Below are 14,983 nucleotides of genomic sequence, written 5' to 3'. Positions count from 1 at the left end.
GCAGAATCTGGCCAGACTCCTCTCCTCCCAACCATCTGCTTCTCCACAGGCAATGAGTCCATCTGCTCCCCTAATGTGTACATCGAGTGTGCTGACCACACGCTGGGTAGGTGCAGCAGTGAGTGGGCATCTAGGGGCTGGCCAAGTGCCCCAGGGAGTGGGCTGGAGATTGTGGCTGTGCCAATGGGTGTTTGCCCCCAGATGCAGCAGTGGAGGACAGCCAGGAGCGCTGCAGCTGCCCCACACCGTGCAACCTGACGCGCTATGGCAAGGAGATCTCCATGGTCCGCATCCCCAATAAGGGCTCAGCGCGCTACCTCGCCCGCAAGTACAACAAGAATGAGACCTACATTCGGTGAGTTGCCAGCACTGGGGTATTCCACGGGGGTGGGCAGGGGGCTGGGGACCTGGGAAACTTCCACTCCACTCCTGGCAGCATGCAGAGAGAGGGTCCTGGCTTACTTGGTCTCTGCAGTATCCTCTGTGCAGGGGTGTTTTCACTAGAGCTTCTTCCCAACTTGTCCAATCTTCCCAGCTCTCCTGCCAGCACCTGCCCACCCCACTGTCTCTCCTGGCCTGGGACATGCCCCATCCATGTCCCCACTGCACCAGCCTGAATAATTCAAGAGGCCGTGGGAGCACCTGGGACAACTTTGGAAACTGGAGGGCTGGGGGACACAGGAGGGCTGTGGGAAATGGTCCAGGAGGGTTGATGACCAGCCCCCTTTGCTGAGCTCAGTGGTCTCCCCACAGGGAGAACTTCCTGGTGCTGGACATCTTCTTTGAGGCGCTCAACTATGAAGCCATCGAGCAGAAGAAAGCCTATGACCTTGCTGGGCTTCTCGGTGACTCCCCTTGCCTTCCTGTGGGGCCCTAAGGCGTGGAGCTCTGGGTCCCAGCTCTGGGAAGATGGGGGGTCGGGTGGAGGAGGGATCATAGAGAATGACAGCCAGCCACGGGTTGGCTGAAGGGTGGAATGCTGCTGACTGTCCCCTATCCTGCATGTCCCCCACTCTTTCCATCCTGCTGACCCTGCCCCATGACTTCTCTGTCCTCCACCCTGGCACTGCTCGCTGCCCCACTGGCCCACTCCAGGCTTCCAGTGGGCTGCACAGAAACACCTGGTGACCATCTTCCCTTCCTCCTCCCCAGGCGACATCGGGGGGCAGATGGGTCTGTTCATCGGTGCCAGCATCCTCACCATCTTGGAGATCCTGGACTACATTTATGAGGTGTGCTTAGCCTTCAGGGATGTATCTCAGCAGTGGGTGAAGACAGGCTTCCTGGGGAGGGCATAAAATGTGTGGCCACCCCAGAGGGCTATTACAGCCCCCAGATTAGAGAACATGCAGAGGAAGGCAGTGCGAGGAGAATGGGTCCCCCAGCATTCCTCGGTCCCCTGAGTACAGGGAGGGTGGTGGCCAAGGTACTGTCCCACTGTCCCTGGGTGAGAAGGGAAGCAGGCAGCAGTTCCGTGTAGACGGGGGTGTCCATACAGAGGGTGTGGGTCTGACCCCCCATCTGCACCCAGGTGATCCGAGATAAGGTGAGCCGGGTCCTGCGCCGCTCCAAGCCACCTCTGAAGAAGCCCTCAGGCAGCATCGCCACACTGGGATTGGAGGAGATGAAGGACCAGGTACCCATGCAGGGCTGGGCTGCCTGGAGGCTACAAGGACAGGGCCTGGACATGTGTCTGACCCCACCCCAGGGGGAAAGGATATCATCCCAAGATCGAGGGTCTGTGTGGCTCTCCATTTGTTGCCTTCAAGCTGCAGATCCAGGGGACTCCCAGGGAGGCAGGGAGCTGGGTGTCCTCCAGGGAGGTCCTGTGGACAGGCTGTGATGGGTGGGAGGGCTAGGGAGGTGGCAGAGTGCATGAAGTCTGTGCCCACCCTATTGACTGCCATCCCCACAGAGCCCCTGTGAGACACTCGGTCGGCACGTGGAGGGAGCCTACAATGCGGGCATCCTGCCAAACCACCACCACCGCCACCACTACCCTCATCAGGGAGTCTTCGAGGACTTCGCCTGCTAGGCAAGACTGGGACTGGGGGGCAGCCCCGTCACCCCCCTCCCCAGTGTTCTCATGGAGAGGAACCGCGGCACTGGGTGTGGTGGGCACGGGCCCCTGCCTCTCCCACCCCACTGCCAGGACCAGCCACACCGTTCGCCCCCAGTGATGCCACTGGAGCTGCCTCAGCACCAGCACTGGAGCAGCCCCCCGGCCCTTTTGCCTGTCCCCTCTGCTTGCCCCTAGCACGTGGGCTCAGCCCAGTTTCAAGCACACAGCGTGGAGGGGGATGGGCGTGCCAGGGAGGTTTGGAGGAGCAGTAGGTGCGGCCCAGAGAGGCCCTGGTGCTGCAGAGCATGAAGGGGGTAAGCTAAGATTCCTATGAGCCCCTCCAGGCCCTCCCCTGCTGACTCCTCCTGGGTGGTGGTCTCTGCCCTGCATGGTTTTCCCCAGGAGAGAGACCTGCCTGGAACAGCTTCCCTCTGCCCGGGAACCAGCTTTCCCCCTTCTTGCTGCAGGGCAGGGCAGCATTGCAGGGCACCCCTCTGAGCAGCATGGCCCCCGTGGCCAGCCCAGGGACACCCCAACTGCAGCCATACCTGCATGGCACCACCCTGACCCCTGGCACCACCACCACCACTGTGACATGGCCCTAAACATCTGCCCACCCTTGCCCAACCTCATGCAGTCTCTTAGGGCTGCAGCCCCTACATCACTGTTGCCAGCCAGACCCCTGCACTGTGACTCCCCCTTCCCGCCACTCCAGTGTTGGCCCCAAATAATCCCCAGTCATTTCAGCACTGCAAACCTACTGCCTCCCCTGTCTCCTGCCGCAATCTGTTATGAACCCATCCTCTCCTTGCCCAGGTATTGCCCAGAGTGGCCCAGCCCTTGGCATAGCTGCCCGGCACAGCCCAAGCAGCATGGTGGGTCCTGCCGTCACTCCCCTGCCTGTTGCTGCTCTTTTTTACACCATGCACGCTCCCCTCGCCATGCTCCCAGCCCCAGGTGCTGAGCACCCACTGTGCCTCCCCCAGACTGTACACGGTTAGGAGGGTGCTCCGTACCCAGCACTGCCCAGACAGCCACAGTCCAACCCGCTGGCCGGAGCCTTGGCCAAAACTGGTGCCCACAGTCCTCCTGCCTGCCCTGAGATGGCGGGACCCACGGCAGGACGCAAGGCAGGACCCGCAGCACTCCCCCTGTCCTGTTGTACATTGCCTCCACCCCCTCCACTGTAGCAGCAGACACCAGCGCAGGGCAAACTGCCCCAAAATATCTCAGGAGGGGGGGCGAGCTGGCAAAGCGCCCCTCAACACACACTTGGCAGAGGGGGACCCCAGGGCAGGAATTTGGGACCTCTGGGGAGGGCTGGGGTTGAGCCAGGCAGCCTCTGGCCCTGCTAGTTTGGTCCCCATCCATCTGGTGCCCACAGATGAAACATGGCCATGCTGTGCTGTGCCCAAAGCCATAGATGCAGGAGGAGCCATCATCCTTGCACCCCTCAAGGCCTCACACATGGGAGGCACAGGGCAGGGACCAGGGCACCAGCAGCCTTGGCTCTGGGTATGCATGGTCCAACAGCTCCCCCAAAGTATGCACCCACGTGTAAGCATGTTCCCTATGGGTGCAAGCACCCAGTTGCGTGGTGTTCCATGTTCCCCTGCATGGGGGGATACACAGTGAGCCTCCCAGCAGGCCAGCCACACTGGTGCTCCCCAGGGAGCAGGTATTTCCAAGTGTCTGCTTGGCACAACATCTGCCAGCCTGTCCATAAGGCAATGGGCTCCCACAGCCTCCTTACGAAGAAGCCGTGCTGGCTCCCCTTGGGGTTCCCATACACCAACCTGCAAGCAGGAGGGGCCCCAGAGGGTGCCACATTATCCCAGGAACGTGCCACGGCCATGCCAGCCAGCCTTACACCAAGGTCTCCTGCAGCAAGGAAGGGGCACAGGATGTGTCCCCTGCCTGCCAGCTGGAGCAGCAGGCCCTGCCTGAGCGGGGTGGGCATGGGCACCATGGTGGGACAGCCAGCACGAACCGCCCTTGTGCTGGTGAACGTGAGAGATGTGTGTCACTGTTTTATAAATGTACAAATGCTCCCTAATAAAGAGGCACAAGTAGGTCCAGAGATGCCTGTAAGGGCTGATGGGGCAGAGATGGGTGATGGGTGAGACACTACCCTAAAGGAGAGGTGGTGGTGGGACCCAGGGAACACTTTACAGCCCTGCACTCATGTACAAGGGGTGCAGGGTGAAACTGAAACAGAGGGTGGGTGCAGGGGAAGGGGGACCCTGCTGGCAGAGGTGCTCCTCCAGCTCCTGCCTTCTCCAGAACTTTCTCCATCTGCCCTGGCTACCCTGCAGCACAAAGGGGACACACTAGGAAACAGAAGCTGACCACTTGGTGAAGGCTGCCAGCACCAGACACCACAGGTTTCCCTCTAAACGAATGAGGGCTGAAAAAGTCTGAGTTAACTGGGCACAGTTGGGACACAGGGCCACATCTCACAGCTCACACCATGCCCTGTGAGAAGAGGACTGAGCTTGGGTGCTAAAGGGAAAAGCAGGGAAATAGCTACATCCTCCACTACTTGTTATCATCAAGTAAGAAGACTAGATCCCTTTGGGATGAGACTGTCCTTGCCACCAGATTCTGACCCATCTGCTCCTCCAGGATGCCCCATCATTTCACCCACACCAAGGTGGTAACTGGGAGCTCATGGTGTCTCCTGCTCTACAGTGCAGACATGTAAAGAAGCTGAGCAAGGAGAGCAGGACTGTGTGGTGAGCCCAGGAGGTCCTCCCTCACGATGTCCTCCAGCTCCTCCAGCACCATGCACAGGAGTGAAGAATGGCAGAGCTTTGTGCATGGCCCATCCCAGCTTCTATGCCAACAAAGTGGCCCCAGGACCCTTCCTAGGAGCCCTGTAGTGATGATCTAATGAAGACCTGACATATATTTTTCTCTGTTGCTCTCAGCACCTCTATTCTTTATTTTGATGACTTCCAGGTGCTACCTAGAAGTGATAGCTCCTGTAGGGTCTCCCATCTCTCCAAACAGGACAGGCAGGTGATGTGAACCCAGCACCACCTCCTGCCTGTGATGTGCCTCATGTCCCAGTGCAAATGGCACTGGGCTGAGGAGGGCCAGTGGGACAACCCCGGTTTAGCACCCCAGGGTTAACCACAAATCCCACTGTTGTGGTTCCTGCATGCCCCCTTTCCATGCTGTGCCTGTTCAAGGGCCACCAGGGGCTTGGTCCTCCCCAGAGGAGATGCTGCCACCTGGGGCTCACCCAGAACAGCGCTGCTTGAAACACCTGTAATGAACCACATGAAATAGCTGGGGCATAATTAGAAGGGGATCCACTACAGTGAAACAGGCCCTTAATTTTAATGAGCATAGTGCTCTGGACAAATGCCAAGTATCTGATCACAGCAGGATTGGCTGTGCTGGCAACAGCTTCTGTCACTGTAGAGGTGACAACCCCAGAAGACGCAGCAGGAATGGCAGTAGGGGGTAGGCACCAGGATGGAGCAGGCAGCAAGGATCTCTTCCATCTATGGGGCAAACATCTCCTCTGGGCATTTTCCACATGTCTCCACTGCCACAAGCAGTAATTACAGCTGTTCTCATAGAAAAGCTGCACTTCAAAGAAAAAAAAAACAAACATCCAGCTCTGGAGCAGAGGGTTTGGAAGTAAGCCCCAAAATGCAATGGGACATGGTCTCACTGCTGTCACCTCCTCCCCAAGCATCTCCTGCCTGGAGATGCTGATGGTGACAGGCAACACCTGGAGAAAGGAGTGACTCTCAGCATTTCTGTATGATGTGCAAATGCCAAGCTTACTGCTCTGCTATTTAATCATTTGTCCATGACCCCCTTGCTGGAAAAATGTAGTGGTGGTGCCAATCAGTCAGGCCAGGCAAGGAACACACAGCATCCACCTTTCAGCACTCAGCCCCTGACAGTGGGCAAGGAGGCTGGAAAAACCAAGGAGGCAATTAAAATAAAAGTCCAAAGAAGCTGCCTGCCTCCTCCCCCAGTGCCAGAGCTTCAGGGTCTTGCATTCTGCCAATGCCGGAGTGGTGTGGCCCCAGAGGGGACATCCCTGGGCATAGCCAGGTATGCTGGCACCCCATGGAAGGAAACCTCTGCAGGCAGGCACACACTGACAGCAGCTCTGCCTGCACCTACAGCTTTCCTTCTTCATTGAAATGCTCTAATTTCCCTGAACTCAGCCAGAAAAACCCTAACTAAAGCCCCTCACACCCTCCAGAGGGGCTAAGCAGTATGTTGGACATCCAAGGCATTGGATGCATGCCCAGCTTGGCACCTCCCTGTCCGCTCCTCCTCAAGCAACCAGCTTCTTCTGCCTTCATTTAGAGACAGGAGGAAATATTTACTGGAGTTAGGTCCTGGCCTGTGGTTGGTAGAACTGCTCCTGCAGGACAGGCACCACTGGCCCCTTTCCAAAGAACGCACAGGGAAGAAAGGCATTGCATTTCCCTTTGCCCTCCAGCCCTAATTCCCATATCCTCCCAAAGGTCAGCCATCAAACTGATTAATACTGCTGGGGCTGAAGTAGCTTTGCCACGGAGCATAACACAGCCTGAAGTGACCCAAGCAGGGCTAGAGAAGTAGGTTTTGCCTTCCCTGCTCACAGGCTCACTATTGTGTTTGCATACACAGGAAAACAAACCATGGCGGGGAGAACAGCAGTAGTTTGAGTTTTCCCCAGTTTGAGTCTCTTTCTTTACACAGTGCAGAAATGAGAGAAGAGGCAGGAGGGAAGGCAGATGCCCACCCAGGCCCAGTGTATTCAGAAATTCCTTCTTGTGCTTTAGAGTGCTCTGAACCACCCCTTCACTCTCTCTTCTGAAAAACTTTCCAAGAGGAAGTTGCTCTGTTTCTCTTGATTGCTGTGGTGAGCCAGTAACACTTAGAAAATTTCCGCAAGGGAAGCAGAAGCCTACCGCACAGGAGACAAGTTTTCTCCTCCCTCATTTGTAAAATTGACCTTTCACTGCCCTGCCTCCGCAACTGCGTCAGTGCAGAAATCCACACATTGTATGAAAGTGCCGGTCAAGCCTGAAGAGGGATCACAGAATGTCTCTGTTTTCTCAGCCGCCCACATCAGCACCCAGGGCTTCTCCTCCTGCCCCCTTTAAAGGTGTCACTGTCCTGGTCTGGCACCTTGGCTGCACCTACCAGCCCTATGAGGGCAGGAGAGGGGCAGAGTGCATCTGTGCCCATGTCCATATTGTCACAGGTCTCTGCCACATCCCAGTGAGCATAGATGGCACTCACTTCACAGCTAGCACTCACCTTGCTCACGTCACCAACCCCCTTCCCAAAGTTTTGCACATCCTTCTTTGGGGTTTCATCATGTTTTGATGCTGCAAATAGCCTGGCAAACACTAAAATAGCTTCGAACCCTGCCAGCTTCCTTGAAAAGGGAGCAGTAACTGTGCTGAGAGTGCCACAAGCACTGTCATTTGCTCATACATGTGTCAGAGTGGGAAGCCTCTGCTGGTATTGATAGTGCAGAGCGTTAAGTATGCAAATACCTTTAACTCGTCTGGGCAAACAGCAGTGAGGCAAGAGCAACTTTTATCTAGACAGTCTCATGATAATTAAATGACAATTCTGGGTTTCTTTTCACAGCCAACTTGATTTGAAGCTGCTTTATTACCATTTGGATACTCTTCTAATGCCTAATCACATCCTACTACTTGGCCTGCTTTTCAGAGGATAAATGTATCTGTAACACACCTGCATGTGCCTCGCTCCCTCTGCCCCAGATTTCCACTTGAAGGGAATTAAGGATATGCTCAGGGAAGATCAAAACTAGAAATACTCAGAACAAGCTAACAGTTACTGTCTGAAATATAATAACATTATATTTAAACATATACACTCCTACACCATGGATACAGACTGGAGCAGGAAGAGATGAATGAGGTATCCTTGGAAAAGGCATACCACACAGCCCAGGGTCTCTCCATGAGTTTTGCTGAGCACTAGCAGCCTTGATAAGTAATAGAGAGTAGGTTCAGTTAATTTTCTTGGGGGTGTCTCTTTAATACATGTGTTTCATGAAGCAGTAAAACATGATGAGTAAAGGGCTGGTGGCCACATGGGGTCATGAAAATCATGCCTGGAGCAGGCAGCACAGGCAGGGGACACAGTCCCCACACCTTATAATGCAAATAAGGAGCTGTAGGTGATGAAACAGTCCAGAACAGGACCACAGTGCTCTACCCACCTAAGAACTGGAAAACACAAGTGCTGAAAAACCCTGAAATGTCAAATAGCCCAAAAAAGAATGAGAGCAATGTAAAGAGAGCAGATCTGGTACCAGTGATCCAACACAGTGCTCAGATTCCATTTGTGGCCTGGGAGTTTCCTTCAGAGCTGATCAGAGATCCTAGAGAGCAGAGTTCACCTCACTTGAGCAGCCAGCCTCTGCTCTGATATGGGTCAGGAATCCTCCCTTACTCACATACAGGCTTCTACAGAGACAGCAGATGTGGGAGGACACACAGCTGCACCAACCCTTTACTGGTGCTTTTCCACCCACAGACTGGGCTGAGGAGGACTGGACAGTGGGACCACAAATTTACAGCAACTGGAAAGACAGGGAGTCAACAAGTTGCACGAGACTTCCCACGTGAGGGGGCTCAGCATCCTGCCACACCACCAGTGATGGCAGCAGGTAGCTACAGCAGGACAGTCCCAGAGACCGTGAGCATCAGAGGAAGCGCAGGACTCCTGCTGCAAGCCACAGCAGTTAAAGCAGGTATTTTGAAGTGTCTGCGTCACACAACATTTGCCAGCCTGTCCATAAGGCAATGGGCTCCCACAGCCTCCTTAAGAAGCAGGAGGCATCTCCCTGCTCAAGTAACGGATGTTGCAGGTGCTTGGGGAAAGAAATATATCTGTATGGAACCTGTCCAGCCAGCTGCAGACAGAACTTACACAAGCAACCAGCACCTACCACCACAAAGACCCCCCGCAGAACACCCATAGTTGCCTCGTGAGAGAATCAGCCAGACCCACCAGTACATCTCTCCATTTTATTAGTGTAAATGCACCCCATCCCCCCTCCTTTCCCCCCTATTAAATACAAACCAGGAGCAGAGAGTGGCTCCTCAGTCGCTTTCTCCTTAGGAGATGCACAGCCAAACCCTCTGCCATGCCCATCAGTGTCAGGCACAATATTCCCTTGACTCTGAGGGCAGCCCCACAGTGGGGAGGGATCCCACCTCTGTCAGGAGGCTCTCGTCTGAGGCTGTGACCTCCGACGTCCCATCAATACTGCGAAGGCCAAAGCGGCCTGGGTCATGGTTCCCATGGGGAGCAGCTCACGGTACGTGAAATCAGCAGGATCCCCTCTGGCACCCCCGACAACCGCTGGCCCCAGAGGCCCAAGTTCCTCACATCCCAACCAGCCAGGAGCACTCCAGCTCATTGCCAAGTGGCAAAACCCCAAACCCAATATCCTCATTGCTCTTTTGGGATGGGACGTGCCCCATTCCACTGTCCAAGCTTGTGGCAGGCACAGGGACATGTTCCTCCCTGTACAACCAGGCCAACGTTCCAAAGGAGCAAGGGGCACAGTCCTGTCCCAGGACACCGGGAGAACTACAAGGGATCACTCCAGGCCCTGTGGCAATCACAGCCCTGCAGAAGGGGCACTTTGGGCTCTACATTCCCCCAGTTAAGGGGGGACACCAAGAGACAGGGCAGCCTGTCTCCCCAGTGCTCAGCAGCAGGGCCAGGACAGAGGGATGGGGCCAGCAGCCAGCAGCTCTGGATGAGGAGCCAGGCGTTCCAGGTTGCAGCTCAGTGACTCTGACCTCATCTTGCCCGGGGTCTGCACAGCCATGGCTGCTTGAGAAAGACCCAGGCACCCTGACCTGGCAGACCCCGGCCTGGGGAGCCCCAGTGGGACAAGTCACGAGCTTGGACACCAGCAATCTCTGCAGCCACTGCAGAAGGAAGACAGATTTGGGCAAAAGAAGAAGTGGAGTGGGCGGGCAGGCATAACATGACAGGGCCAGCCCCTCCATCATCCAGGGTTCAGGTGCTGTTCCCCTGCTCCTGCTCAAAAAGGACCATGGCCAACTGGGAGCGAGAGCCTATGCCCTCCAGGCTGCTCTGCACACAGCGGTGGTAGATGTCCTCGCTGAGCCTGGGGTTGCAGGCCTGGTGCCGGTAGCGCTGCAGCAGGGCAGGCTCTACAGCCCGGAAGACATGGAGGTTGGAGTATTTGATGAACATGTCATAGATGTCCAGGGTCTCCAGGATGTCCTCGTTCTCCTGCACGTCCCCCGCCATGCGGGTGCGTGCTGCCATGTAGTCAGCATTGTAGAAGCAGGCTTCATGGAAGACGTCACGGTCAAAGCGCCCCATGTCCCTCAGCAGGTCCAGCGTGGTGGGTGGCATCTGGTTGTGGTAAGCAATGGCTGGGTTGTAGCCCTGGAAGTGGATGGGGAAGAAAACCTGCCAGTTGTTTATGGTGTTCATACGGCAGCGGTTAAGGAAGTCAATAGTGACCTCTGTCCCCACGCCAGCCACAAAGAAAAGTGTGTCCACAGGATGCTTCTTGGAGATAATGTCCATGACCTTGATTTGGGAGGGTGCATCTGTCTTAACACTGATCCAGGGGATCTTTACCTCTGCATACTTGCGCTCATACTCAGTGATCTGGGACTTCACAGAGGCAAAGATGTCATTTTGGGTGACCTGCTGCGCCTCAAAGGGGTCATAGATGAACAGAAAGGTGAGCACTGCATTCTCACTGCTCTCAAAAGCAGCTGCAGCATAAGCCTCCAGAAAGCGGGCAGCGTAGTCCCGGTCATGGGCTGTCAGTGGCAGGATGACATTGATGCGACTGGCCTCTGTCACATAGGGCATGGGGATAATCTCCACCTCGCTGAGGGGCCGCACCAGGTGCACTCGCTTAGTGATGGAGCGGCTGTGCCCCTTCTGGGTGACCACCTCCACCTGAAGGTCCAGCGTGTACTCCATGCCACGTGTGGGGTCGAAGCGCCGGTAACCGTTCACCAGCTGCTGCTTGCGGACATGGAGCACTGGCTGGTACTTGCGGTTCAGCTCCTCCATGGCGGTGGCCACCACATCGGCCACGTCCGCCAGATCCGCACCATGCAGCTCACACTTGGGGGAGCCATCCACACAGGCATAGACCTGCTCCTCTGTGAAGTAGTCCCAGCGCAGCACCTCAAAGCGAGTTTTGGGCTGGAATGGAGGCGGAATGCCAATGGGCCATGTGGCGACGTGGTCCCCGTCTGCAGACAGGCTGCTGGCGTTCTGGATCTCCATCTGCAAGACAAGAGATGGAGGAGTAAGAGCCAAGGGAGGCACAAGCAGGTCTTCTAGCTCTGGCAGCACTCAAGCTGGTTTCTGATACTCAGAGATTAGCCAGAGTCGGCTCAAAAAGCAGTGCCAGAACAACTCTGCCCTCAACCAAACTCCTGTCCAGCACCTCAGGTTTTCTCTCCCACCCTATCCAGCCTTTGTGACAAGACCTCTGCACCCTTCTGGCTTCATTACCCTGAACCACCACTGCATCTCCAGGACCCACCTAGGTCCAAAGCTGCTTTACAGACAGCACCACTGCCTCTTTAGCCACATGAGCTCAACTGATTCTCTCCAACAACAGGATCAGGTGAGAAACCCACAGAGAAACCAGAAAGCCCACAGGGATGACAAACAGAACCAAGACCCTCCCAGCCAAGCCAGATTTCACCTGGAGCTGCTGGATCTCCTGATAAGTTCTCTCAAGCTCCACCTGTGCAAAGTACTTGTGCAACCGGTACATCTGGAGGGGGTCCAGCACAGGGTGGACAGTGAAGGCACTCTGGAAACGAAGGTCAGTCTCCCGTTCAGGGTCTGCGTTCTTCCCCAGCTCAAAATAGTGGTAATGCAGACCCTGTGTCAGCCAGGAGAGATAGGTCACAGCCAGCCCCAACCTGTATGCCCACACCACCAGATGCCAGTATAGCAAGCTCAAAGGATGTCAGGGTGCAACAGCTAGTCCTCCCAGGGCTGAGACAGCCCACAAGGAAGAGGGAAAACACTGGGCCAGGATCCAGCCATCTCTGCTGCAGGACCTACCTCATGTTCCTCAGCACAGCTGACACCTGTGTAGTCAATGATGCAGCGGCCCAGCCACTCATCAGGCCGGGCACTGAGGATGTCATTGCGGCAGCTCTCCAGGTGCTGCTGCAGGAGCAGGAGGAGGCTGCGAGACAGCAAGTAGCCAAACCCGCCATAGCAATAACGTCCCTCAGTGTCCCCACCGATGAACTCCTCAGGACGACCCAGGTAGAGGTGGGTGTCAATGCTGAGGTGGGCGACCAGGTGGCTGATGCGGTGCGCCTCCGTGTAGGTATCATCCTGCACCAGGAAGAACCAGTCGAAATCATTCATGTAGTGGTCCAGAAGGTACCTGATGGTCTGGTACATGTTCCAGATGGGCCGCTCATCACTGTGCGTCACCACGGTCATGCCGTGGGGCACCTTGCGGCCCCGTGTGCCTGTGAAGTACACCAGACGCTCCAGGCGGTGGGCCAGCGTGCGGTTGACAGCCACCCCCAGTGTGTTCAGCGTGCTCTTGGAGGTCAGCACACCCACAAAGAGCCGCTGCCGCATCCCCAGCTCTGTGCTAATGTACCGGGTCCTGCAAGAAGAAGACAATGTATGGCTCCTAGGGCACTGCAACCCACCCCAGCCTGCACCCTCTCTGTTGTAACCAATGGCACCAACCTCAGTTCCTCTGCAGGAACTGCTCCCAGGCTTCAGCCACGCACACAAAATACCACCCCAGTGTCACCAGCTGCCAGTACACCTGTGTCAGAGGCACTGCAGAGCACTTTGCTGAGGTCCCCCATCAACTTGACACCAAAGGGGACCCTATCTTCCCATAAGCTGGCCAGTCCAGCTCAAAACAGATGCTCTCAAAAGGCTGAGCACAGCTAAAAGGAGGAAACAGGGCTGCACAACCCAGCTCTGGCAGGGACATGACCCACCAGACACCCCAACCAGGAGGCTAGCCCCAGCCAGAACTGGGAACCACCTTCCTGCCACCCCTGCCAGTCATACTACTCTAAAGCAGGCAGGCAGGAGAGCCCATGCCTCCCTCCCTGGGAAGCCAGGCCCCACACAGGTTGCTGAAGCCAGCAAAGAGGCTGGTTGTGTCCCCCTCCCGACCACGACCCCCAGCTGTTGCACTCACAATGACTTTCAGGTTTAATTCTCCTAGTCTGGTGTAGTAGCAGGAAGCGACCCCCCTATCATATCCCCCAACTGCCGCCTGGTACACAGTGGCCCCATTCAGCCCCCTTCATCCACCCACCACCTCGCCAGGACAAGGAGGCCCTTTCACTGCCTGTTCCCTGTCAGCCAGGGGACGCTGGGATGGAGCTGCAGCCGACTCTGGAGCAGGCTGGCGTTGGCAGCACTAGGTGGGGACGTGCCACCACGGGAGGGGTCCCTAATCAGACAGGAGGAGACCGTCGCAGGGTGCCCGGCAGCAAGTGCTGCAGCAGGCAACCTGCGCACAGCGGGCAGCAGCATGGGCAGGAGGCTCTTCGCTGGGGGCAAGGTGAAGTCGGGCACAGGGGAAGAAGCAGGTGGGAAAGGCACTCTCAGTGAGAAAAAACCCGTCTGCAGCCCTAGGTGGCTGAAAAGAGGGCAAAGTATACTGTTGAGCCTTCTGTAAAACTCCCCCTTTAAAGCCCTCCAGCCCCGGCAAGGCAGGTACCTGAAGCTCGCCCGCAGATACCCCCAGATAAACCCCGGTGAGCGGCGGCCCGAGTCCCCCAGCCCGACCCGGCCCCCCCGCACCTGACGGCCTTCTTGGCGGCCCTGCCGGGGCTGGGTGAGCGGTAGGGCACAACGCGGGGCTCCCAGTTGTCAGCGCCCAGAGCGGCGGGCACAGCGTTGGGCCTGCGCGCCGCGTTGCCGTTGGCGGAGCCGGGGGGCGGCGCGGGGCCGCCGTCGGAGTGCGGGCGGGTGGCGGGGCGCGGCGGCGGCCCGCAGGGCTCTTCCACCCAAGTGACGCTGAGCAGGCTGAGGGTGAAGCCCAGCGAGACGCCGATGGCGACGGGCCCGGCGGGCCGCAGCACCGACAACACCAGCGAGAGCCGCATGGCCGGAACGGGACCGAGACCGGGACCGGCTGCCGCTGGCGGCGCCGCCGTCCGACGTGTCACCCGCGGGCCCCGCCCTGCACACGTCACCCGCCCCGGCCAATGGCCCGCGCTGCGACCGACGCGTCACGGGGCGGGGCGGCCAATCGGGGCGGGGCAGGCGTGGGGGCGGGGTCAGGTTGCCGGGAGACCGCGGGGCAGCGGCCGGGCGGGAGCGGCGCGGTGGGGCTGCCCCGCACTACGGAGCTCCCGGCGCTGCGGGCCGGCAGGGCAGCGCCTCAGGCCCCGGCTGCCGGCTCACAGGGAGAAAAGCGCATCCTCCGGGGGCCGGCACCTGAGAAAGCTTTAAGGCGCATTTCCCCGGCCTTTTGTGCCCGGGACACGGGGACCTCCGCGGGGCCGTGTGTCACCTCCCCGGGACAGCCCAAACCACGGCGCTGGTGAAGTCACGGTGGACCGCTGCGTTCTCCAAACCTCTCCCCGGGGTCGCCCCTTCGGTGTGGTCGGGGGGAAGAGTGGGGTCTGAGTATATGAGGTCAGAGCAGCACAGTGTGGGCTGCGGGCTGCAGGCGGCAGCTGGACACGCCGGGTGCCTGGGGAGCGGGTGTACCAGGAGAGCAAACTGCGGCTGGAAGACCTTTGGATGCACAGAAGCAAACCATCCCGGGGCAGGAGGAGGGCAGGAAGACATCAGGAGATCCCAGCAGCAGGGACCCTTATGTGTTTCAAACAGGAGCAAAGGGAGGTCCTCCAGCTGGGGTCGGGTCACCATCCGACTTCGAGCTGTCTT

At 57.5% G+C, this 14,983-nt stretch overlaps 2 protein-coding genes across 2 annotated transcripts in view; one reads left to right on the top strand and one right to left on the bottom strand.

Moving 5' to 3' along the window:
* ASIC4 (acid sensing ion channel subunit family member 4) overlaps positions 1-4,140 on the top strand; it is a 29,030-nt gene extending 24,890 nt beyond the window's left edge. Inside the window, exons 5-10 of the mRNA XM_066322919.1 lie at positions 50-106; positions 202-355; positions 754-845; positions 1,153-1,232; positions 1,532-1,636; positions 1,916-4,140. Coding sequence (XP_066179016.1) covers positions 50-106; positions 202-355; positions 754-845; positions 1,153-1,232; positions 1,532-1,636; positions 1,916-2,035 — 608 coding nt within the window. The 3' untranslated portion in view covers positions 2,036-4,140. The remainder of the gene's footprint in view (positions 1-49; positions 107-201; positions 356-753; positions 846-1,152; positions 1,233-1,531; positions 1,637-1,915) is intronic.
* A 4,939-nt stretch (positions 4,141-9,079) lies between these two features.
* CHPF (chondroitin polymerizing factor) lies at positions 9,080-14,237 on the bottom strand. Its single transcript, XM_066322914.1, has 4 exons — positions 13,889-14,237; positions 12,158-12,722; positions 11,790-11,972; positions 9,080-11,362 (listed from the first exon to the last, which is right to left on the bottom strand). The coding sequence occupies exons 1-4, from the start codon at positions 14,191-14,193 to the stop codon at positions 10,100-10,102; spliced, it is 2,316 nt and encodes a 771-aa protein (XP_066179011.1). The 5' UTR covers positions 14,194-14,237; the 3' UTR covers positions 9,080-10,099.
* Between the last annotated feature and the right edge of the window lie 746 nt (positions 14,238-14,983).

The sequence above is a fragment of the Sylvia atricapilla genome, chromosome 7, assembly GCF_009819655.1.
Source record: "Sylvia atricapilla isolate bSylAtr1 chromosome 7, bSylAtr1.pri, whole genome shotgun sequence".
Classification (NCBI taxonomy): domain Eukaryota; kingdom Metazoa; phylum Chordata; class Aves; order Passeriformes; family Sylviidae; genus Sylvia; species Sylvia atricapilla.
Note: the sequence above shows the minus strand (reverse complement) of the source record. Positions and strands in the feature narration are given on the sequence as shown.

Bases quoted from the DNA above. Each gene is read 5' to 3' on its own strand.
- CHPF (XM_066322914.1), bottom strand. From the start codon at position 14,193: ATGCGGCTCTCGCTGGTGTTGTCGGTGCTGCGGCCCGCCGGGCCCGTC. The intron at 12,723-13,888 runs GTGCGGGGGGGC...TTCTTCTTGCAG, and splicing joins GCCGCCAAGAAGGCCGTCAG to GACCCGGTACATTAGCACAG. The intron at 11,363-11,789 runs GTGAAATCTGGC...CTTGTCTTGCAG, and splicing joins AGGAGATCCAGCAGCTCCAG to ATGGAGATCCAGAACGCCAG.